At 39.3% G+C, this 25927-nt stretch overlaps 2 protein-coding genes across 2 annotated transcripts; both read left to right on the top strand.

Annotated features, from left to right (window-relative positions):
* The first annotated feature begins 1300 nt into the window (after positions 1 to 1300).
* Positions 1301 to 12646, top strand: LOC114537196 (L-threonine 3-dehydrogenase-like). The gene is made up of 13 exons (XM_028558327.1): positions 1301 to 1488; positions 2617 to 2672; positions 3065 to 3167; positions 4644 to 4706; positions 5500 to 5586; positions 6098 to 6163; positions 6484 to 6544; positions 7762 to 7859; positions 8183 to 8273; positions 8356 to 8392; positions 8842 to 8966; positions 10191 to 10245; positions 11356 to 12646. The coding sequence occupies exons 1-13, from the start codon at positions 1317 to 1319 to the stop codon at positions 11413 to 11415; spliced, it is 1074 nt and encodes a 357-aa protein (XP_028414128.1). The 5' UTR covers positions 1301 to 1316; the 3' UTR covers positions 11416 to 12646.
* Positions 12647 to 13707: 1061 nt separating this feature from the next.
* LOC114537195 (L-threonine 3-dehydrogenase-like) lies at positions 13708 to 22837 on the top strand. The gene is made up of 13 exons (XM_028558326.1): positions 13708 to 13895; positions 14865 to 14920; positions 15303 to 15405; positions 16294 to 16356; positions 17061 to 17147; positions 17435 to 17500; positions 17624 to 17684; positions 18921 to 19018; positions 19298 to 19388; positions 19471 to 19507; positions 19928 to 20052; positions 21186 to 21240; positions 22224 to 22837. The coding sequence occupies exons 1-13, from the start codon at positions 13724 to 13726 to the stop codon at positions 22281 to 22283; spliced, it is 1074 nt and encodes a 357-aa protein (XP_028414127.1). The 5' UTR covers positions 13708 to 13723; the 3' UTR covers positions 22284 to 22837.
* Positions 22838 to 25927: the final 3090 nt, after the last annotated feature.

Below are 25927 nucleotides of genomic sequence, written 5' to 3'. Positions count from 1 at the left end.
ATGAATTGTTTGAAGACTTTGATCCAAGCTCATGTCAAATATTGAACTTCATTTTCCGGCTCTTTGCACCTCAAGTGCTCGGCCATGATGTAATCTTCAAAGTGTAACGGAATGTACAGCTGATTCAATAAAAGTCGTTTTCGGACAAGTCGAACACGAGAGCGATGATGGTTTGTAAAAGAATATTATTATATTCCCAATTAAAGTCACAATGCTGCCTTCAGAGCAGGATCGCCGATATTCTGTTGTGGAGATCGCAGATCCCTTTCTCTCATGCAAAGTTACTTTGAAGTGAATTTTTTAGGACAAAATAACAATAACCCATCATCCTTCGCGCGCCCAGGGTTTAGATCTGTCTCAAAAAGACAGGCTTTACAGAATTATTCGCTTACCCTAAATATTGCAAGTTTGCAATAAATTAAGTTGCCTTATAACTGTTGTCATGTAAACTTGAATGTTACTGCATAAGTAACTAGCTCATTAAAAAGAGTACTTTCAAGATTCGAGTGTCTTATGCTGGACTACCGGCTCGAGTGTCTTATGCTGGACTTATACAAAAATAGTTGTGCTAAGTAACACACCCAAAGCGTGCTTAAGAACACGTACGGCATACGTGTTATATAGCATACAAGATGTGCTGCGAAATAAAAAATAGGTATGCAATGCATACATGTGGGTAGCCTCCAAAGCATTGGCAAAGATTTTCAAGTTTTGTTCAATGTCAAATGACAGGCCGCAATAATGGCGGGGAAATCAACTGCATGATGCTTAGTTTTACGTTCTAATGCCATACGCAAAGGCGAAAATGGGCTAGTTTGCTAGTTGGATACAGTTATAACAAAGTAGACATAAGAATAATCAATGAAATACCATTTCTGCAATTAATTTATCTGAAAGTTTAGGCCAGTTTACACCGATCAGACTAACAAAATTTTGGCTCGGCCCAGTCTCTTTGGCAGATAAATAAACTCGGCGGACAGACATGCATCATCGCTCATCGTTTTTTGCGTGTAGCATAGTGGTTAGCCCGCGAACGGACTACCCACAAAAAGGAACGGCACTTTGGCGTGCTGAAAACAAACTTTTGAGAACACGCTTAGTGAAAGGGTCAATGTCAACTTTACATATTTACTAAAATTTCAATTTTGGTATTTGGTTGCTCATTAGTACAGTCTCGAAACCACCGCGATCCCCGATGGATCCTCATTGCTGTGATTCTCGTTCTCAGTCTCCGGTTGCGAGATTGCCGATTGCCGCAATTTATTGCAATTTATTTTATTTTATCACAAATTCATTATTTGTTTGAAATATTCAATATGGCGGACAAAAGTCAGGGAACAATGAAAGCGTTGGTGAAAGAAGCGGAAGGTACCTCATATAAATACATGGATTATCCCGTATCAGAGCCAGGCGAAGGAGAATTACTTGTCAAAGTTACTAAAGTATCAATTTGTGGTTCTGATCTTAATTTATATTTTTGGAATGAAGGTATTACATTTTATATCATGTATTGCGAAATATCACTCGTCTCACTCTCATTAATGACTGTACTAGATCTAGATGCACAAGAAAATTGCTAGATGTACAAGAAAATTACATAATTTGCAAAAGGAGATCCTAGTGCAATAAGGTTGTTTCTTCGGAGATTCACAGGCTGTGATTTTTTTTAAACACCCTGCATGCTATCACCACTAGTCTACCCACACCAGCAGCCCAGAACTACCAAAAGTTGATCTGCAAACTCCACATGTGCGATTTCAAATGGCACCTGTGAACAGATGGAAGGAATCAAAATTGAAAAACCAGGGCCGTAGTTAGACCGCTTAATTGGGGGGTGTATATTCATATATTCATGTTTATATACCATAGGAACAATAGCAATAAAAGAAATCATTCGGGCATATGACGAATATATGAATATGCACCCCCCCCAATTAAGCTTCTAGCTACGGCCCTGTGAAAAACACATCAATGACAGGATCCCCACAATTGAATGCATGAGCTGCAATCATGACAATTATAATCATGTGGACACTTAACTTTTGTGAATGGCTGAATTATTCTCTGACTGGAAAGTATGCAAACTGCAGAACCGAGATTTCAAAAAATTACTAGTAAATATGTAGGAGACATCAAAATTGCACACCCGATATCTTGGTTGCACAATACAAACTTTCCACACTGGAATCATTCTTTCGGCAAGAAATCTCTCTACCCCTTATCCCCTCCCTACTCAATGTCTGCCCCCCCTTTCCAACATTGGATGGGTTGGAGGGGATGAACATTTTCGAAGGGTCATTTCTGCAGAAATAAATTTCAGTTTCTTTTATGCACGCAATGTCCACAATAAGTATTGCGAGGATTGTATATGCATATTGTATATATTATAAGAATATAAAATAAAAGTTCTCATGAAAAGCTAATAGTATATGGGAAAAAGCAGCCTTTAATCATTTTGCATTAAAACATAAACTGCAGTAAGTCTTTAGCACATAATGAACAAATGCACTGATTTCAATGATCTATGGGAAACTATAGAAATAAAGCATGTTCATAAATGCATATGCTTCAAGGTAGCTAAGAACTGGTAGTAATTAGTCTCTGATATTTTTTCAGTTGCAAGAAAGATTGCAAAGGTTCCGTTTATCCCAGGCCATGAATGTGTTGGAGAGGTGAGTTTTGAACCTTGAAAAACTAAAACTAATCAATTCCATATCAATTTACTAATGTCACTCCCTCCATTTTTTTATGCCCCCGGTGTTGTCAGTCCAACTCAGCTTGCAATAATATATATAATGGGTTAGTACAGGAATGCTGGAAGTTATACAGGGCAAGGGGTTCAGTTTCTTATGAAAAGGGCATATATTTTTTAGGAAAGGGCAAAGATAGAAAAATAATGCGCACTACAACACACTACAACATACTTAGTTATTGGAATTTGGAAAAGCGCAATTGCACCCCAGTTTTGCACCTGTGAAATTGTAAAAACGAAAGGCAACAAGTGCAACTGCATCTTTGGGTTAGTAGTTGCTGAATCAAAAAATAGCAATTTCTTTATCTTTAGATTGTCAAGGTGGGACCAGGTTGTTCTGACTCATTTAGAGTCGGTCTTCGAGTCTGCTGTGAGAATCACTATTTCTGTGGAAAGTGCTATCAGTGTCTACATGGTATTATAATTTTTTTTGTATTATTATCGTAATTTCTTATACTAAGTGTATAAAAAATGTAGACTCTTGGTAAATGTATTCTAAGAATCTGTGTTTAAATCAATAAGGATATCTTCATCTTTCTGTTGTCATCATCTGCATCAAGACAAATATATGAATATGCACCCTCCCCCCATGCACCTTCTCTCCATGCACCCTCCCCCATGCACTATCTTCTATACACCCTCCCCCATGCACTTTCCTCCATGCACCCTTCCCCATGCACTCTCTACCATACACCCTCCCCCAATGCACCCTCTTCCATACACCCTCCCCCCATGCACTCTTCCATACACCTTCCCCCCATGCACTCTCCCCATGCACTCTCCCCCCATGCACCCTCCCCCATGCACTCTATTCCATACACCCTCCCCCTATTCACGCTCCCCCATAACCCTCCCCCTGCAACCTCCCCCATGCACCCTTTTCCATACATCCTTCCCCCATGCACTCTCCCCCATACACCCTCCCTCCATGCACTCTCCCCATCACCATCCCCCCATGCACCCTCCCCCATTCACCAATGCACCCTCCCCATTCATCCTCGTCCATGCACCCTCCCCCATACACCCTCCCCATACACCCCCCCCATACATCTTCCCCCATACACCCTCCACCATACACCCCCCCATGCACCCTCTCCCCATGCACCCTATCACCGCATTGACACTTGAATTGTTACACTGTGCCAATATTGGTATTTCAAGCAGGGGTGGCAGAACATATTTTTTTGGGGTGGGGCAATTATTTTTTGTATTCAAAATTTTTGCTACTGTACTTGTCCTAAAAATGCAAAACCATACAAACCAGAAATACAAATGTAAACCATATTAAACGCCCGATGTCAGGCACAGAGAGCAAACCCAAGTTAAGGCAAACCCATTGGTAGTAAATTACCCAAAAAAAATGAAGAGCGCTGGGGAAGTGTGTTTCTGCTGATAGCTGCAAAGCATATGCCATTGGTACAGCGAGATTAGACATCAAGAGAAGCCCCGTCTGTATGCTACATCGACCGAGAAACCATGCACCAACCGAGAAATCATGCACCGGCACCGAATTAACACACGTTCAGCTAACTGTTAACAATTTGGCCAAGGTCAAAAAGGAAGAAACGAATTACATTCTGTTTCATGTGTGAATTGAATGTTGGGATGTTTAGAATTGTGTTATCAGTGAAATTCAGGAACGGAACTTGGATTGAAAAATGTGAAAGTGATCATCAGTTCGTGTATCGATGATAAAAAGGGCCTAAAAAAGAATAGGAATCTGCTAACCAAGATTTAACAGTCAATTACCTTTTTCTTATCGACCTGTTCGGAGAGGGCATTCAAAATACTATATATCAACGCTGCGAAGAAGAAATTTATTGGTCTCTGTTTTATGACTAAGGAGGCTATATAATGTATTTTCAATGCATGTCATATGCTATTTTTCTAGGTCAAGAAAATATTTGCCAAAATTTAAAGCAATATGGCCATGGAAAGGGCACAATCCATGGAGGTAGGGTCCGGTAGCATATTATAATCCTTCTAATAAGACTGGCCTTCTAATAATTCCTGGCCGTTAAAAGCCCTTTTAATCTCTTATGAGCTCTGAACTTCGAAGAAGCCAGACGTCTCTTAACGTGTAAAAATTCACCAGTGCTAAAATATATAATGTTCGCCAAACAATGTGGCAGCATCGAGTTTGACCAGTCAGAACAAAGTTGTTCAGGCGACAATCGTTATAACAACATTGTTCCGACATCTTGTTTACTTTTAATGGACGAACAATGGTTGTTGCGATGAAAAATGGTTGATGAAACATGCTTGGTAAATGCTGTCAGAACGAATGTTGTTCAGTGCTGTCCATTTATTAAGCGTTCATTAATCCCTGCCTTGGGAAAAAGCCAAAATCGTAAGCCATGCCTCACTCATGTGCCTTGGGTGACAAAGGTTGGCTTATTTATTACTAAAAAATCTGCCTCTCTAAAACTTTTTGCCTGTTTTAGTATGCTCTAAACTATTCTCTATAAACTAATAAGCCCCATCTCCTCAGTGTTCTCCATGTCTAATAAGTTCAGCCTATGCAAAAGACCTTCTTAAATGATTCTTCCTTCTCTGAGATCATTGGTCTGTATGTACCCATATACCTCCGTATGTCCTCAAAACGGTTCGGCATAAAAAATAACCAGTCAATTAAAGTCGACAGTCCCTTTGGCAACTTCTTCTGATTAGAATTAATGATGTAAAAGGTATTCGTCCATCAAAACCATCTACAATATGAAACGACGGTAATTTTCTTATTTTAATAGGGTGCTGCCAATATACCATTATTCCCTCTCGTTACGCTTATGTTTTAAAGACAGATATTTCAGACAACGCCGCTTGTCTGTTGGAACGTATGTGTATATATCTTTATTTGCTGGCCTAGGGGGGGGGGGTTGTATCAAGCCCGTTCAGCTTAAACGGCGGTTAAGTTCAAAATAGAAAGCAAGTTTATCCTTTTTTTCAACAAGCAAACTAAATGTTTTTAACCTTACCGATTACAACTACATATTCAGTGCACAATATTCAAGTTGACTCATTCAATAGAGATCTAAGAGTCTTTTTTAATTTTGACTTATCCACCGTTAAAGCTAAACGGGCTTGATACAACCGTTTAGCTTAAAAATACTCTCATACATCTTGTGAAAGACTGAACTTGAAATTTATGCATTAATATCAACTTCCACTAAAAGTTAAGGTATTCACTACATCGAAATATTTAAGCTCAATTGTTCGATAGATGAATAACTGATTTTGTTTCCATGTTGAACTTATCCGTTGTTTAAGCTAAAGGCTTTTCGAACTGGCCCGTGTAGAAAAATAGAATCTATATTAAAACGGTTTTTCTGCATCGCTATATTTTAGCATTTGGAGTTTCGCATTTAGCAATGGAAAAGCTTGAACCAACTAACGAGACTGTTCTAATTCAAGGTATAGTTGTTTGCTTTGGTGGTATCACTAGTATGAATGGTAAAAGTTAAAGTAAAAATAATTAACTGGTACAGACAAGGAAGCCCACCCAAACCGTATGTTCCGCGGAGTCTGAAGCTCTTTTTCGACACTTCTCGTTTCCGTAATTATCTAGACTAGTGTAAAAATGCCTGGAGCTATATTTATAACTGCATTTGTATTGCGAAATTCAGCCAGGTTATTCATAATATTTATAATTCTCCCTACATTTAAAGTTTGAATATTGTCTGAGACTTCCTCAACCGAGATTACTCAGTTTCCTTTCTAACCCCGCACTTTAGGATGTGGTCCAATAGGTCTGATGGCAACGGGGATTGCAAAGGCAATGGGTGCGAAAAAAATGTAAGAAATATAAAGAGCATTTTTTGTTTGTTGTTTCGTACTGTTTGCTTAAACGCTATGCAGCCTCCTACCCAGGCACTTTATTGGGAAAAATATCGCTCCTGGCTACTAGTATATAAAGAGAGTGACTGAACTCCCGGCTACTAGTGCTCCCCCCCCCCATTGTGCCCCCACGAAAGTACGAAAGACCCTGGGTACGAGGTTACTGATCTCTATATGTAAGCGATCAACACGATGTTTTATGTTTCCAATAAGGTTCCGTCTGGTTCAGGTTTTCCATTATCTAAAGAAATTTCCTGAGAAAAGGGCTCCTCTGTCCAGGCGATCGCGCGCTCATATTTTAGCCAATCAGTGCCCAGAAGGGTTGTCCGGCAAAATAGAAGTCCATTCTAAGTATTTATCGTTAATATCTATTGTTATTCTTTATGAAACTAATCTATGAAAATAATGTTTAGTTATGAGAACTATAGCTTTGGCATAAATTTGAAATCGAAATGAGGTATATTTCAAGAGATACTAAGTTGTTTCAACCAATAAATGGATTTTTATTTGACAACTGGTCCCACTCCTTTTCCGCTATTTCAGATCACCTGGATAGGGTAGGGCTCATTATTAATCGGATAAAATCAGTCAACTCAAATAAGACTGGAACGCTCACTCTCTGAATTTTCCTCATTAATGAGTGAAGCCAAGATGGCGGATTATGAAGCCTTTCTTGTAGGTATGATCCAGGCCTCTGGCGGGGAAATTTCACAGGAAAAATAAAAATTGCCGCCTTTTTACCTACAAAATTTCCGCGTGGAGGCCTGGATCATACCTACAAGAAAGACTTCAGTGTCCGCCATCTTGACTTCAAACTTCGGACAGAGTGAGCGTTCCAGTCCTATTTGAGTTCACTGGATAAAATATGCATTCTTTTCAAACAAATTGATTTTTCTCTGCTCACCAATTGTGGAAGTTGTGACCTGGTTAAAAAACTGCATGTCATGGTTCCGTTGTTTATCAAACGTGAGCTCGCTTCACGATTCAAAGAGATTAGGGAGTAGCTGTAGTGGCTAAGAGTGAAAGCGAAGTACAATCCTGCGCTAAAGGTACAATCAACGTGCGTTAGCCGCATAAAGTAAACTCAATAATCGCGACTTACCCAATCTCATCCAACGTACACTTCACCGACAGAGCAAAATTGTTATTATTTTTATACATTGATTTTCTACCAGCATTGTCACGGACGTTATCGAATGTAGGCTGGAGTTAGCCAGGAGAATGGGTGCCAACGTTCTGGTGAATGGTAGACATGACAATCTTGCTGAAGTGGGTACGTATTACCAAATGAAAATGTTTTTTCGTTTAAAAGTTAAAACAACAGCAAAGAAGATTTTCTTTATAAGCCTTGCTGAGCCTATCAATGATGCTAATGACGAAATGTTGATAGGCTGCTCCGCCTCCAACCTCATACCCAGGATCTTTACTCTGGGTACGAGGCTGCTCCGCCTCCAACCTCATACCCAGGGTCTTTACTCTGGGTACGAGGCTGCTCCGCCTCCAACCTCATACCCAGGGTCTTTACTCTGGGTACGAGGCTGCCCCCGCCTCCAACCTCATAGCCATCTTAATTCTTTACGATTTTTTTACATGAAGTTTTTAGGGAAACAAATGGCGATGGAGTTGGCAGGATACTTGAAGCAAGCGGGAACGCCGACTTGATGAACAATTGTTTCAAATTACTTAGGTATGGTTAGGTATGGTTAGAGTTAGGATCACTATGGATGGTAGCATAATGTGTTTCCTATATCATCTATTTCCTCTTCTAGGAAAGGAGGTGTAGTGGTGCTCGTTGGATTAACCAAGGTAATGGAATAACACCTAGGCCTAGAATAACACCGATTGAAAAAACCACTATCCGGTGGATAGCGCTAACCAGCTTTCATACAACTGGCCTCTGTATTCTAAAAGCTCACTTACGCTCAAACTCTCTGAGTGGGAGATTTCAGTCTCAACGTATTTCATTGTATTTCCACGTGAGTATGTGCTTGATCTTCAGTGTTTTACCTCAAATATTTCCATTCAAAATGAAAGGACGTTCATTTATCAGTAAAAATAAAGTTTAGAAACTTTATTTTTACTGATCAATGAGAACGTCCTTTCATTTTGAATGTAAATGGAAATGGAAATGTCACACTTAATAAGCGAGAGTGTAAGCGGGCTTTTAGAAGACGTTAAAGTCAACCTTTTTTTCTGACAAGTCAGTGCTTACTAATTTGCTTTTTTACTCTTTCACGGCTTAATTATATTTTTAGAAAGCACTTCATGTTGACGAGTTTCTTCAAGACATTTTGTTTAAATCTTTGACCATAAAAACTCTTCACGGACGAAACATTTTCTCAACATGGGAGAAGGCTGAGAAGATGTTGCATCAAAAAGAGTAAGAATTTTTATAATCATGAGTTTAAAAGTGCACCACATATATTTTTTTACCTAGTACAATGCATTCGGTCTGTTAACCCAGGTCCCCATTAACTTGCAAATGTTGTAATTCACACCTTGACGTATTAATTTTTTGGAAAGTCTATGGCATTCATTAATGAACCGAAAGGTTAGCAGTGAAAATATACATAGTGCACCTCCTTAGTGACTCATGAACGCGCATTTATTATCACTTTTCCTTCTTCGCTTACCATGTCTGAGCTGTTTTTAACAATATAAACTGTAAGGATTTTAGACATTTTCAGGCACACTCCTCCACCGCATTGACCCCCTCCGCTGCTTTGACCCCCCTCCACCGCTTTGACGCTTCTTCACCGCATTGACCCTCGTCCACTTCTTTGACCCCCGTCCACTGCTTTGACCCCCGTCCACTGCTTTGACCCCCGTCCACTGCTTTGACCCCCGTCCACTGCTTTGACCCCCGTCCACTGCTTTGACCCCCGTCCACTGCTTTGACCCCCGTCCACTGCTTTGACCCCCGTCCACTGCTTTGACTTCCGTCCACTGCTTTGACCCCCGTCCACTGCTTTGACTTCCGTCCACTGCTTTGACCCCCGTCCACTGCTTTGACCCCCGTCCACTGCTTTGACCCCCGTCCACTGCTTTGACCCCCGTCCACTGCTTTGACCCCCGTCCACTGCTTTGACTTCCGTCCACTGCTTTCACCCCCGTCCACTGCTTTGACCCCCTCCACTGCTTTGACTCCCCTCCACTGCTTTGACCCCCCTCCACTGCTTTGACCCCCCTCCACTGCTTTGACGCCCGTCTCCGCCCACTCTAAACGCCTTTAAATGCGGCTCGATATTAATTAATAAATTTTGAGAAAGTATGTTCTCGTCTAATGCCTGATTTCCATTTCCGTGTCGTAAACATGTCAAGGTGGCTGATGTGATAGAATATTTCTGTGTGTCCCACTGCATGACCTATATATATATTCTAGTATAGGTCAATGGTGTGTGCATCAAGTGAGTCAACATCGACAGATTTGAATACAGAAATAACGACAAATTTACATCAGGACTATTTCTCGTCGGTGGAAATGACTTGTTCACGACCATTGCGACTAAATGGAAACCTGGCTTAAAACAGCAGTGTATAGATTTGTCTAGATCTTCATGTTACGTCTTTAAAAACCGCTGTAATAATGCACGTTTCGTTTTAGAGTCGACATCGATGCGGTAATATCTCACATTATTCCTCTTAGCAAGTTTGAACAGGTTTGTAAACAATTTTTAATTTTGCATGCTGATATCACAATATAAGTGAATTAGCTTGTATGTAGGTTAAATACTTAGGTAGTGTACCTACAAGCCTATGTACTGATAATTCAGTAAACGTTCATCTCTTCTCTGGTGCCGTCAACGTGGTGCCGTCACCCCAGCTTGACTGTATCACTGTTGGTACGGAGTGTTTTATCATGCATTCGACCAACGAGTGTTAACTACAACATCTTGTGCATGAGAACGAAATTGATGCTATTAAATCAATGTTTTCACAAGAAACTTATAAGTACTTGGTTTAGTGCATTTGTTTAACTTACGATGTTGTCTTGTTGTCGTACTGGCTTTCGTTGGAGTAATTCGGGGCTTCCACAGTTGAAGGAATTTCCTACAAAATGACAATGAAGAGGGAGGGAGGGACTGTGTTGATATGATATATTATGCAGTCTTTTCGAAAGTTCCTCCCGCCCTATGGAGATAGTTATTTCAAATATGTGGCTTTAGAAGCCCGCTACAAAATGACAACGAAGAGGGTGGGAGGGATCTGTGTTGATGTGATATATTATGCAGTTTTTTCGAAAGTTCCTCCCGCCCTAGGGGGATAGTTATTTCAAATATGTGGCTTTAGAAGCCCGCTATACCCATATAGACAGGCTGACGAATTAAAAGATCAAGTGAGGCTGTCAGGTCAGCAAGTTACTCTCGTGTGCGGATAGCTTTCGTGAGGAATTCGCCTCGAGAGGCAAGTTACTCTCGTGTGCGGATGGTTTTCGGGCTGAGCTAACTGTCTCGCGAGGTCGTTAGCTCAGCTGATACCTCTCGTGTGCGGCGGGCGTAAGGATCTGTTGACAAAGGTCTTTTGACTCGCTTAGCTGAGATTCAACGGAGCGTAAAATTACTTCAAGGTATTGAAATGTTTAGATAACATGGTTCTGGCTGTCATGTAGTCATTCCTACAATATATCATATCTTATTAACACTGATCCCAATCTCTCTCACTCCCTCCCTCGTGCTTGTCATTTTAAAGAAATTTTCTTACATTGTGGAAACCCTGTTAACAAATCATCAGATCGGCAATCTAAATTTTGTACTACATTCTTTTGATAGGCATTCGAGTTGTTGCTTTCTGGAAAAGCATGTAAGATTTTAATGGATCCACAAGAATAACATTTCATGTTATTACATAACATTTTTACCATATATAATTTATTTGAATGACACTGGAAAATTTTCGAAAATCCAAGGCATCGAAATTGCATTGAGAATACACGGGCACTTTATACAGTTGCCATGAAGAGGAAACTGTAAGTTTTGTCTTTTTAACGTTGTATTTCCTATACCAATTCCATATTATCCATCCAGCTTGGTAAATGCACAAAGTCAGAGTTTTTTGAGTGGCGCTTATGTGGGTTCTATTATGCTATTGTCTTTACCACGAAGCCTCGCTTTTGTGTAAAAAAAAATATTGCATTAAAGTGTGGCTTAGTGCTAAAGACAATAATCTAAAGGCTCTGTTACACGGTGCAATTTTCATGCAACTTGCAACACAATTCTACTTTTGAGTTTAGTACAATTCAAAGTAATGGACCGCTGAAACTTCTTCTCAGCTAATCACTGAGCTCCATTTCACCGGAAGTGACGCTTGCCATATAATCATTGAACTCCAATAAGACTGGTGTTTTATAATGACAAATCAGTTCATTCCATACGTCAGAAGCGCATTGGATCCGACAAAGTTAGATCATGTCATTCATGTGAACGGAAAACTTAAAATGACTGAACAATTTCTTTTGTAGAATTTAGTTAACGTTGTTCTTTTTACGTTGTAAGATTTCCAAATAGGATAACACGAATAATGACATCACATTGCATAATGAGTTTTTAAAAAATCAGTTGTCTTGAAGAACAATGACACAACATATCCTCTAACAATTACTCTTGTAAACAGTGCATGCATGTGTGAATTCATAACTGGTTAAGGGCGTAAACCTTGTTTTTAGTTTTTCAAGTTGAAATATTATTTTCTATTTGAACTTATTATACGGTGTGGTGTCATTAGTTGTGTTATTTGGAGATGTTACAAAGTTCATTATCTTACAGAAAGAAGAACATTAAAATAATTGCACAAAAGACGTTTTTCAGGCTTTCTTTACATTGCAACCATAAAAATCACGGGTGAAATGAAATTGGAAACTAGTTTCATATTAGTTCCGACTATTTTCTTTCAAGAGTTAGCCCTGACACACTCTATGAATTGTTTTGTAAGACTTTGATCTAAGCTTATTTCAAATATTGAACTTCATTTTCCAGCTGTTTGCACCTCAAGTGCTCGGCCATAATGTAATCTTTGTAACGGAATGTACAGCTGATTCAATAAACGTCGTTTTCTGACAACTTGAACGCGAGAGCGATGATGGTTTGGAAAAGAATATTATTATATTCTTAATTAAAGTCACAATGCTGCCTTCAGAGCAAGATCGCCGATATTCTGTTGTGGAGATTGCAGATCCCTTTTTCTCATGCAAAGTTACTTTCTGGAGTTTTTAGGAGTAAATAACAATAACCCATCATCCTTCGCGCGCCCAAGGTTTAGATCTGTCTCAAAAAGACAGGCTTTACAGAATTATTCGTTTACCCTAAATATTTCAAGTTTGCAACAAATTAAGTTGTATTAACTGTTGTCATGTAAACTTGAATGCTAGAGTACTTTCAAGGTTCGAGTGTCTTATGCTGCACTTATACAAAAATAGTTGTGCTAAATAACACACCCAAGGCGTGCTTAAGAACACGGCATACGTGTTATATAGCATACAAGATGTGCTGCGAAATAAAAAAAAGGAACGGCAGTTTGGCGAACTGAAAAAACGGCATGGTAGAAAACGCGGGTAGCGGATTACGGACTACGGATTACGGACTATGAACACAATCTTTAAAAAAATGCGAAGATGTTGCCTTCACTCAATAAAACATTTTGGCATTTTTTACATATGTTTTCAGGCTTTAGGTAAATAAAAGATTTTAACAAAATTTCAGCATAGGTCACCAGACAATTTGATAACATGGCGCTATTTTGTGAAAATTAATGACGTTAGCAATAACTAGGATCCTCGTTACGCGTAGTGACTATGTCACGCAGCTAGGAATTTTATGTTTTTTGTGCGCTTTTATTGGCTTTGATAGGATAGTCCGCTACCCGCGTTTTCTACCATGCCTACTGAAAACAAACTTTTGAGAACACGCTTAGTGAAAGAGTCAAGGTCAATTTTACATATTTACTAAAATTCCAATTTTGATATTTTGGTATTTGGTCATTACTCATTATTGCAGTCTCGAAACCAGAGCCCGCGATCCCGATGGGTCTTCATTGCTGTGATCCTCGTTCCCAGTCTCCAGTTGCGAGATTGCCGTTTGCCGCAATTTATTGCAATTTATTTTATTTTATCACAAATTCACTATTTTGTTTGAAATATTCAATATGGCGGACAAAAGTCAGAGAACAATGAAAGCGTTGGTGAAAGAAGCGGAAGGTACCTCATATAAATACATGGATTATCCCGTATCAGAGCCAGGCGAAGGAGAATTACTTGTCAAAGTTACTAAAGTATCAATTTGTGGTTCTGATCTTAATTTATATTTATGGAATGAAGGTATTGCATTTTATATCATGTATTGCGAAATATCACTCGTCTGACCTCACTCTCATTAATGATTGTGCAAGAAAATTACATAATTTGCAAAACGAGATCCTAGTGCAAAAAAGTCATTTCTTCGGAGATTGTGATTTTTTTAAACACCCTGCATAGTGCATACTATCACCACTACTCCACTAGTCTACTGACACCAGCAGCCCAGCACTACCAAAAGTCGATCTGCAAACTCCTCATGTGCGATTTTAAATGGCACCTGTGAATGGATGGGAGGAATCAAAATTGAAAAACACATCAATGACAGCATCCCCACAACTGAATGCATGAGTTGCAATTATGACAATTATAATCATGTGGACACTTAACTTTTTTGAATGGCAGCCATTCAAATGCCATTCGAATCATTCTCTGACTGGAAAGTATGCAAACTGTGCAAGTATGATTTCAAAAAAAATACTAGTAAATATGTAGGAGACATCAAAATTGAACGCCTGATATTTCGGTTGCATCATACAAACTTTTCACACTGGAATCATTCTTTCGGCAAAAAATCTCTCTCCCCCTCATCCCCTCCCTATTCAATGTCTGCCCCCCTTTCCAACAGTTGGAGGGAGATGAACATTTCCGAAGGGTCATTTCTACAGAAATAAATTTCAGTTTCTTCCATGTGCGCAATGTCCACGATAATTATTGCAAGGATTATATATGCATATTTTAATTATTATAACAATATAAAATATAAATCAAAAGTTCTCATGAAAAGGTAATAGTGTATGGGAAAAATCAGCCTTTAATCATCTTGACATTAAAACATTGACTGCAGGAAGTCCTTAGCACATAATGTACAAATGCACTGATTTTAATGATCTCTTGATTCTTGAAAAACTATAGAATTAAAGCATGTTCATAAATGCATATGCTTCAAGGTAGCTAAAAACTGGTAGTAATTAGTCTCTGATATTTTTTCAGTTGCAAAAAAAATTGCAAAGCTTCCGTTTATCCCAGGCCATGAATGTGTTGGGGAGGTGAGTTTTGAACGTTGAGTTTTGAAAGTTTTGGTGAGTTTTGAACTATCAATTCTATATCAATTTACCAATGTCACCCCCTCTATTCTTTTATGCCCCTCCAACTCAGCTTGCAATAATATATAATGGTTAGTACAGGGATGCCGGAGGTTTTACAGGGCAAAGGGTGTGCACAGTTTCTTATGAAAAGGGCATATATTTTTTAGGAAAGGGGCAACATACTTAGTTATTGGAAAAAGCGCAATTGCACCCCAGTTGCGCACCTGTAAGGTTGTAAAAGCGAAAGGCAACAGGTGCAGTTGCACCCTCTGCACCTGTGGTTCCGGCATCTCTGGGTTAGTAGTTGCTGAATAAAAAAATAGCAATTTCTTTATCTAATTAGATTGTCAAAGTGGGACCAAGTTGTTCTGACTCATTTAGAGTCGGTCTTCGTGTCTGCTGTGAGAATCACTATTTCTGTGGAAAGTGCTATCAGTGTCTACATGGTACTGTAAATTTTGTGTATTATTATCAAAATTTCTAATACTATGTGTATAAAAAAATGTAGACTCCTGGTAAATGTATTCTAGGTATGCGTGTTTAAATCAACAAGGATATCTTCATCTTTCTGTTGGGAATCAAGACAAATATATGAATATGCACCCTCCCCCCATGCACCTTCTCCCCATGCACCTTCTCCCCATGCACCACCCTCCCCCCATGCACCTTCTCCCCATGCACCTTCTCCCCATGCACCCTCCCCCATGTACCCTCTCCCATACACCTTCCCCCATGCACTCTCCCCCATACACCTTCCCCCCATGGATTCTCCCCCATACACCCTCCCCCCATGGATTCTCCCCCATACACCCTCCCCCCATGCACTCTCCCCCATACACCCTCCCCCCATGGATTCTCCCCATACACCCTCCCCCCAATGCACTTTCTCCCATACATCCTCTCCCTATGCACCCTCCCCCATGCACCCTCCCCCATACACCCTCCCCCCATGCACCCTCGCCCTATGCACCTTCTCCCCATGCAGTCTCCCCCATACATCCTCCCCCCATGCACCCTCCCCATACACCATCCCCCATACACCACCCCCCATGCACTCTCCCCAATACACCCTCCCCCCTGCACCCTCCCCCATACACCCTCCTCCCCATGCACCCTGCATGTATCGATGATAAAAAAAAGCCTAAAAAAGAGTCGGATTCTCCTAACCAAGGTTTAACAATGAATCAATTACCTTTTTCTTATCGACCTGTTCGGAGAGGGTATTCAAAATACTATATATTAACGCTGCGAAGAAGAAATTTATTAATCTCCGTTTTATGACTAAGGAGACTATATAATGTATTTTCAATGCATGTCATATGCTATTTTTCTAGGCCAAGAAAATATTTGCCAAAATTTAAAGCAATATGGCCTTGGAAAAGGCACAATCCATGGAGGTAGGGCCCGGTAGCATACTATAATCCTTCTAATAAGACTGGCCTTCTAATAATTCCTGGCCGTTAAAAGCCCTTTTAATCTCTTATGAGCCCTGAACTTTGACGAAGCCAGACGTCTCTTAACGTGTAAAAATTCACCAGTGCTACTGTACAATATATAATGTTCGCCAAACAATGTTGCAGCATCGAGTTTGACCAGTCAGAACAACGTTGTTCACGCCTAATGAACGAACAATGGTTGTTGCGATGAAAAATAGTTGATGAAACATGCTTGGTAAATGCTGTCAGAACGAATGTTGTTCGGTGCTGTCCATTTATCAAGTGTTCATTAATCCCTGCCTTACTCATGTGCCTTGGGTGACAGAAATTGGCCTACTTATTACAAAAAAATCTGCCTCTAAAACTTTTTGCTCCTTTAGTATGCTCTAAACTATTCTCTATAAACTAATAAGCTCCATCTCTTCAGTGTTTCTTCCTTCTCTGAAAAATGATTCTTCATTCTCTGAGTTCATTGTACCCATATACCTCCGTATGTCCTCAGGGAAAACGGTTCGGCATGAAAAATAACCAGTCACTGATTAAAGTCGACAGTGTCTTTGGCAACTTCTGCTGATTAGATTTAATAAAATTTAATAATGTAAAATGTATTCGTCCATCAAAACCATCTACAATATGAAACGACGGTAATTTTCTTATTTTAATAGGGTGCTGCCAATATACCATTATTCCCTCTCGTTACGCTTATGTTGTAAAGACAGATATTTCAGACAACGCCGCTTGTCTGTTGGAACGTATGTGTATATCTTTATTTGTTGACCTGGGGCCGGTCGTTTGAAAGGCGTTTAGCTTAAAAATACTCTCATACATCTTGTGAAAGACTGAACTTGAAATTTATGCACTAAAAGTTAAAGTATTCATTACATCGAAATATTTTAGCTCAATTGTTCAATATTTGAATAACTGATTTTGTTTCCATGTTGAACTTATCCGTCGATAAGCTAAACGCTTTTCGAACAACTGGCCCCTGTAAAAAAATGGTATATATATTAAAACTGTTTTTTGCATCGCTATCTTTTAGCATTTGGAGTTTCGCATTTGGCAATGGAAAAGCTTGAACCAACTAACGAGACTGTTCTAATTCAAGGTATAGTTATTTGCTTTGCGCGTGAACGAAAATGATTCAGATTATCTGAGAACCAGACCTATATAGTCCAAGAAAATAATTATGTAGAGATTACTCAGTTTCCTTCTTAACCCCGCACTTTAGGATGTGGTCCAATAGGTCTGATGGCAACGGGGATAGCAAAGGCAATGGGCGCGAAAAAAATGTAAGAAATATAAAGAGCATTTTTTGTTTGTTGTTTCGTACTGTTTGCTTAAACGCTATGCAGAGCCTCCTACCCAGACACTTTATTGGGAAAAATATCGCTCCCGACTACTAGTATATAAAAAGAGTGACTAAGCTCCCGGCTACTAGAATATAAAGAGAGTGACTAAGCTCCCGGCTACTAGTATATAAAGAGAGTGACTGAGCTCCCGGCTACTAGTATATAAAGAGAGTGACTAAGCTCCCGGCTACTAGTGCTCCCCTTCCCCACTGTGCCCTCATGAAAGTATGAAAGACCCTGGGTACGAGGTTACTGATCCCTATGCGTAAGAGATCAACACGATGTTTGATGTTTCCAACACGGTTCCGTCTGGTTCAGGTTTCCATTATCTAAAGAAATTTCCTGAGAAAAGGGCTCCTCTATCCGGGCGATCTCGCTCATATTTTAGCCAATCAGTGCCCAGAAGGGTTGTCCGGCAAAATAGAAGTGCATTCTAAGTATTTATCGATAATATCTATTGTTATTCTTTATGAAACTAATCGAAAAATGTGATTATGTTTAGTTATAAGAACTATAGTTTTGACATAAATTTGACCAAGAAATGGATTTTTATTTGACAACTAGTCCCACTCCTTTTCCGCCATTTCAGATCACCTGGATAGGGTAGGGGTCATTATTAATGGGATAAATCCAGTGAACTCAAATAAGACTGGAACGCTTACTCTCTGAATTTCCCTCACAATTTTCACAGGAAAAATAAAAATTGCCGCCATTTTACCTGCGAAATTTCCGCGTGGAGGCCTGGATCATAGCTACAAGAAAGGCTTGAGTGTCCGCCATCTTGACTTCAAACTTCCGACAGAGTGAGCGTTCCAGTCTTATTTGGGTTCACTGGATAAAATATGCATTCTTTTCAAACAAATTGTTTTTCTCTGCTCACCAATTATGGAAGTTGTGACCTGGTTAAAAAACTGCATGTCATGGCTCCGTTGTTTATCAAACGTGAGCTTGCTTCACGATTCAACGAGATAAGGGAGTGGCTGTAGTTAGATTTCTGGAAGAGTGAAAGCGAAGTACAAACCCGTGCTAAAGGTACAATCAACGTGCGTTAGCCGCATAAAGTAAACTCAATAATCGACTTATCCAGTCTCATCCAACGTACACTTCACCGACAAGGCAGAATTGTTATTATTTTTATACATTGATTCATTGACTCCTACATTGATTTTCTACCAGCATTGCCACGGACATTATCGAATGTAGGCTGGAGTTAGCCAGGAGAATGGGTGCCAACGTTCTGGTGAATGGTAGAAATGAAAATCTTGCTAAAGTGGGTACGTATTACCAAATGAAAATGTTTTTTGCAACGTTTAAAAGTTAAAACAACAGCAATGAAGATTTTCTTTATAACCCTTGCTGAGTCTATAAATGATGCTAATGACCAAATATTGATAGGCTGCCTCCGCCTCCAACCTCATAGCCAAGTCTTTACTCTGGGTACGAGGCTGCCCCCGCCTCCAACCTCATACCCAGGGTCTTTACTCTGGGTACGAGGCTGCCCCCGCCTCCAACCTCATAGCCATCTTAATTCTTTACAATTTTTTTACATGAAGTTTTGAGGGAAACAAATGGCGATGGAGTTGGCAGGATACTTGAAGCAAGCGGGAACGCCGACTTGATGAACAATTGTTTCAAATTACTTAGGTATGGTTAGGTATGGTTAGAGTTAGTATCACTATGGATGGTAGCATAATGTATTTCCTATATCATCTATTTCCTCTTCTAGGAAAGGAGGTGTAGTTGTGCTCGTTGGATTAACCAAGGTAATAGAATAACACCTATGCCTAGAATAAAACCGATTGAAAAAACCACTATCCGGTGGATAGCGCTAACCAGCTTTCATACAACTGGCCTCTGTATTCTAAAAGCTCACTTACGCTCAAACTCTCTGAGTGGGAGATTTCAGTCTCAACGTACTCCATTGTATTTCCACGTGAGTATGTGCTTGATCTTCAGTGTTTTACCTCAAATATTTCCATTCAAAATGAAAGGACATTTTCCCTTTCATTTTGAATGGGAATGTAAATGGAAATGTCACACTTAATAAGCGAGAGTGTAAGTGGGCTTTTAGAAAAGTCAATCTTTTCTTCTGACAATCAAGTTAAAGTCAATCTTTTTTTTTGACAAGTCAGTGCTTACTAATTTGCTTTTTTACTATTTCACGGTTTAATTATATTTTTTAGAAAGCACTTCATGTTGACGAGTTTCTTCAAGACATTTTGTTTAAATCTTTGACCATAAAAACTCTTCACGGACGAAACATTTTCTCAACATGGGAGAAGGCTGAGAAAATGTTGCATCAAAAAGAGTAAGAATTTTTATAATCATGAGTTTAAAAGTGCACCACATATATTTTTTTACCTAGTACAAATCATTCGGTCTGTTAACCCAGGTCCCCATTAACTTGCAAATGTTGTAATTCACACCTTGACGTATCAATTTTTTGGAAAGTCTATGGCATTCATTAATGAACCGAAAGGTTAGCAGTGAAAATATACATAGTGCACCTCCATAGTGACTCATGAACGCGCATTTATTATCACTTTTCCTTCTTCGCTTACCATGTCTGAGCTGTTTTTAACAATATAAACTGTAAGGATTTTAGACATTTTCAGGCACACCCCTCCACCGCATTAACCCCCTCCACTGCTTTGATCCCCCTCCACCGCTTTGACGCTTCTCCACCGCATTGACCCCCCTGCACTTCTTTGACCCCCGTCGACTGCTTTGACCCCCGTCGACTGCTTTGACCCCCGTCCACTGCTTTGACCCCCGTCCACTGCTTTGACCCCCGTCCACTGCTTTGACCCCCGTCCACTGCTTTGAACCCCCGTCCACTGCTTTGACCCCCGTCCACTGCTTTGACCCCCGTCCACTGCTTTGACCCCCGTCCACTGCTTTGACCCCCGTCGACTGCTTTGACCCCCGTCCACTGCTTTGACCCCCGTCCACTGCTTTGACCCCCGTCCACTGCTTTGAACCCCCGTCCACTGCTTTGACCCCCGTCCACTGCTTTGACCCCCCGTCCACTGCTTTGACGCCCGTCTCCGCCCACTCTAAACGCCTTTAAATGCGGCTCGATATTAATTAATACATTTTGGGAAAGTATTTTTTCGTCTAATGCCTGATTTCCATTTCCGTGTCGTAAACATGTCAAGGTGGCTGATGTGATAGAATATTTCTGTGTGTCCCACTGCATGACCTATATATATATTCTAGTATAGGTCAATGGTGTGTGCATCAAGTGAGTCAACATCGACAGATTTGAATACAGAAATAACGACAAATTTACATCAGGACTATTTCTCGTCGGTGGAAATGACTTGTTCACAACCATTGCAACTAAATGGAAACCTGGCTTAAAACAGCAGTGTATAAATTTGTCTAGATCTTCATGTTACGTCTTTAAAAACCGCTGTAATAATGCACGTTTCGTTTTAGAGTCGACATTGATGCGGTAATATCTCACATTATTCCTCTTAGCAAGTTTGAACAGGTTTGTAAACAAATTTTAATTTTGCATGCTGATATCACAATATAAGTGAATTAGCTTGTATGTAGGTTAAATACTTAGGTGGTGTACCTACAAGCCTATTTACTGATAATTCAGTAAACGTTCATCTCTTCTCTGGTGCCGTCAACGTGGTGCCGTCACCCCAGCTTGACTGTATCACTGTTGGTACGGAGTGTTTTATCATGCATTCGACCAACGAGTGTTAACTACAACATCTTGTGCACGAGAACGAAATTGTTGCTATTAAATCAATTTTTTCACAAGAAACTTATAAGTACTTGGTTTAGTGCATTTGTTTAACTTAAGATGTGGTCTTGTAGTCGTACTGGCTTTCGTAGGAGTAATTCGGGGCTTCCACAGTTGAAGGAATTTCCTACAAAATGACAATGAAGAGGGAGGGAAGGACTGTGTTGATATGATATATTATGCAGTCTTTTCGAAAGTTCCTCCCACCCTATGGAGATAGTTATTTCAAATATGTGGCTTTAGAAGCCCGCTATACCCATATAGGCAGACTGACGAATTAAAAGATCAAGTGAGGCTGTCAGGTCAGCAAGTTACTCTCGTGTGCGGATAGCTTTCGTGAGGAATTCGCCTCGAGAAGCAAGTTACTCTCGTGTGCGGAAAGTTTTCGGGCTGAGCTAACTGTCTCGCGAGGTCGTTAGCTCAGCTGATAGCTCTCGTGTGCGGCGGGCGTAAGGGTCTGTTGACAAAGGTCTTTTGACTCGCTTAGCTGAGATTCAACAAAGCGTAAAATGACTTCGAGGTATTGAAATGTTTAGATAACATGGTTCTGGCTGTCATGTAGTCATTCCTACAATATATCATATCTTATTAACACTGATCCCAATCTCCCTCCCTTTCTCGTGCTTGTCATCTCAAAGAAATTTTCTTCAATTGTGGAAACCCTGTTAACAAATTATCAGACGGACAATCTAAATTTTTGTACTACATTCTTTTGATAGGCATTCGAGTTGTTGCTTTCAGGAAAAGCATGTAAGATTTTAATGGATCCACAAGAATAATATTTCATGTTATTTCGTAAAATTTTTACCATATATAATTTATTTGAATGACACTGGAAAATTTTCGAAAATCCAAGCATCGAAATTGCATTGAGAATACAGGGGCACTTTATACAGTTGCTATGAAGAGGAAACTGTAAGTTTTGTCTTTGTTGCTTTGTATTTCCTATACCAATTCCATATTATCCATCAAGCTTGGTGAATGCACAAAGTCAGAGTTATTTGAGTCGTGTTTATGTGGGTTTCTATTATGCTATTGTCTTTACCACGAAGCCTCGCTTTTGTGTAAAAATAATATATTGCATTAAAGTGTGGCTTAGTGCTAAAGACAATAATCTAAAGGCTCTGTAACACGGTGCAATTTTTTATGCACCTTGCAAAGCAAGTCTACTTTTAAGAGATGTAAATTTGGGAACTACAAAACTCTTGTGTTTATTACACTCCACTGGATGTTTCTAACACTTACGTTTTAAAGACTTCTCACTAAGTTAGTGCTATTAATCCCCGAGCGGGCGCGGAGCGCCTGGGAGGGTACTAATTCCGCTCGGAGATTAGGAAATACACCCGGAACCCGGTAGAACATAGGCGAATCCAAAGTTGTCTTTGTCATGGACGGTCAACGTTGGGTGGTTTTGTAAGTTATGCGCATGCGCGAGTAACGTCTGGTCACAGAGTACTACATTAAACATATATCATTAAACTGTGGTCTGGTAATCAACGAACGTTCTGATTGGCTAAGACAGAAAGTTTGTATTTCAATGAGAACGTCAGCAATTTATATTAACTGTCATTTCGTAAACATTTTTGAAAAAGCGTTTCATAAACTTTGTGCAAAGAAAGTAAAACGAGAAGAAACATGATATATGAAGCATGACAGTTGGCAAAGATGAACGTGGATACGGTCAAGACAAAGCCGTGTAAGATAAATAATTCATAATCTGCAAACTTATAAATGTTTTCAAAGACAAAGGGTACGTGTGGGAATCCCGAAACATCGAGTTTGGATCCGAGTTCGAGTTCGAGTTGAACTTCGAGTTAAATATTAAATTTCGCGTTACCCTAATCACTAATGAAGCAAAGTAATACACTAATATATACATGTCAGTGAATGTAATGTGTTGTAATCGTTTTCGGCATTTCGGGTTTTTTCTGAGCTGCTCCGACTCTTGTTTATTTTCTGAAGTTCGGAACAACGTGCCTGAGCTTTGAGCGAAATGGCGCAAAAAAGGTATGTAAATTATTGAAAATTAAACATAAATATTTATTATTTTCTATTCGTACCCGTTGTCATTATGTCTAGCTGTTTATGTCCGGTCTAATATAGACTAAGTACAGTTACTTAGTTTAAAAGTCCTATGCAATCCCAAAGGCAAAGAGGAATAAAATATTTTGCTCTTTTTTAGAGAAATCTTGGGGGGTTAGTGCTGTTTATTTATAACTAGTTACCGTTGCAATGCAACGATTTACCGTTATCGTTACTGGAAAATTTAAGGATTACTTGTAACTAGATACTTTTAATCAAGTAATAGCTAAAGTAGTGGTGTGTGTGTTTCGGGAGGTTCCTAACCACTATTACAACTATAATAAAGACTGCATTTCGCATACTAACTCTCGCTAGAATGTGTAAAGTTTTTCGTGCATGCTCATCTACGAAGAACTCCGTCATCAATATATAGAATCCAAAAAGAACACGGATTTGTAGATATTTTGGAAATGTGCATTATATATAGAGGTAGCCGCTGCAAAGGAAATGGCGTTTAACACAGTAATTTTATGATTGTATATTAGCCCTTTTCCTATAAAACAAGAAAAAGCATTCGAAAAAGCAACTCGAAATATAACTCTAACTCTAACTGGAAATTTAACTCGAACTAAAACTCGAGTCCAAACTCGAGGGTACCTACCTCCCGGTACGTGTTTACTTTGCTATTTCGTATTTGTTTCGCGATAAGAATGAGCCGTATTTGTATTTTTATACTTTTCAGCTTTTTATGCCGTTTATTTGTTAAATTTTTTAGCTCAAATTTTATGTAAACGCATAAACCTGTGAAAGGCTATTACACCTTTGCTTTAACTTCAAAAAGTGTTTTTGAAAGTGTAATTTGAATTCTGGTATCAAAAATACACACTATATTTATAAAGTATTTAGAGATTACTTCATGGTTGGCGAGTGCGTACGATTTTTGTGCACGAGTTGTGAAGGATCGCAAAACGAACGAGTGAGCGCAGGGAACGAGTGAGTTTGCGATCCTTCGCAACGAGTGCATAATAAAAATCGTACAAACGAGCCAACCATGAAGTAATTTGTTTATTAAATGTGTATACGGAGATCAATTTGATAACGACACGCTTTTAATATACAAAAACACAGCGAGCAACAAAATCGAAACTTTATGCATGAAAACAGATTTATTACCGTTCAGTTTCTTTGTAATTTTGTTCAATAGAAGTTAGACATTCTTTCCGAAAGATTTGAGAATGTGCTGAATGTAAAAATATCTTGAATATGAGAATTATGTTTTGAATCTCACTCCTATATTTCGACGCCATCTTGAAAGAAAATGTAAACAAATTGCCGCCAAAATAACATACGACAATTTTTCACGTGTGAAGAATATCGTATACGTCCAATCAAAAGCCGTGTATGGCATTTTTTCACACGTGAAAAACATCGTACGTCCAATCAAATTGCATGAAATTAATTTGCACAGTGAAATACGATTTTTATTTCATTCTGCTGTGCATAAATCTCTATACACATATAATAAAAAACTTTTAGCCGCCGGCGTCGACTGCAAAATACAGAATAAAATAACATTTGAAGTTTTTTCTTTGTCTGTGAAGATTTTTTATTGTTTTAATCGTTTGAAACTTCGATTTTAAACCGTTACTTAATTGCTGGCATTTTGAACGGGCAATGTTTACACTAGCTTTATGATTATTTTTGTATTGAATGATGGAAACATTAGCTATAATATACTCGGTAAAATATAATAAGACTGATTTGAGTTTTGTGTCATTTCATAATATAAGTTTAGGTCAGGTTAACTCAGGAAATTGTGTACTTGGTTTGAAATAGCGAGGGGTTGCTGCATGCATGTATTTCTAGTGTATGTTTTTAATTAACATATAGAGCCATAGCTTCCGACTAATAATATTAGTACTGGTTACACCCAGCCTCCGGCACCAGCTGATGGCGTCATATGTCAAAACAAAATACTTCATGTTACTTGTCGAAAATTGCGTAAAACTGCTGCAAAATATTAAATTAACATGCAGTTAGAATCATCGGGGTCGTATCGAGCGAGGTAGTGTGTGCTGACAACCACCACTTTTTAAAAATAGTCGTTACATTTCATTGGCGTCAATCGAGCGTTAATTAGTCAACTATCGGTCCTCCGGCAGGAATCGAACCCACGCTTTTGCGTTGACTCATTTTTCCATTAACTGTTCCAGGCTTGAATTTAAAGTGTGTATAATTCCACTCGAAATTAACCCCTTTAAACCTCTATTACGTAATATATTAATCGCTCAACAAAGTTAAATAGTAATTTAAAATTGCATCGAAGATATACATTTTGCCCATGTGAAAATGGCTTTAGTTAATATAGGTAACTTAATAGGCTACTTAACTTAGGAAGCGT

This window comes from Dendronephthya gigantea, unplaced genomic scaffold (genome assembly GCF_004324835.1).
Source record: "Dendronephthya gigantea isolate DGI-Jeju-01 unplaced genomic scaffold, DenGig_1.0 000153F, whole genome shotgun sequence".
Classification (NCBI taxonomy): domain Eukaryota; kingdom Metazoa; phylum Cnidaria; class Anthozoa; order Malacalcyonacea; family Nephtheidae; genus Dendronephthya; species Dendronephthya gigantea.
Note: the sequence above shows the minus strand (reverse complement) of the source record. Positions and strands in the feature narration are given on the sequence as shown.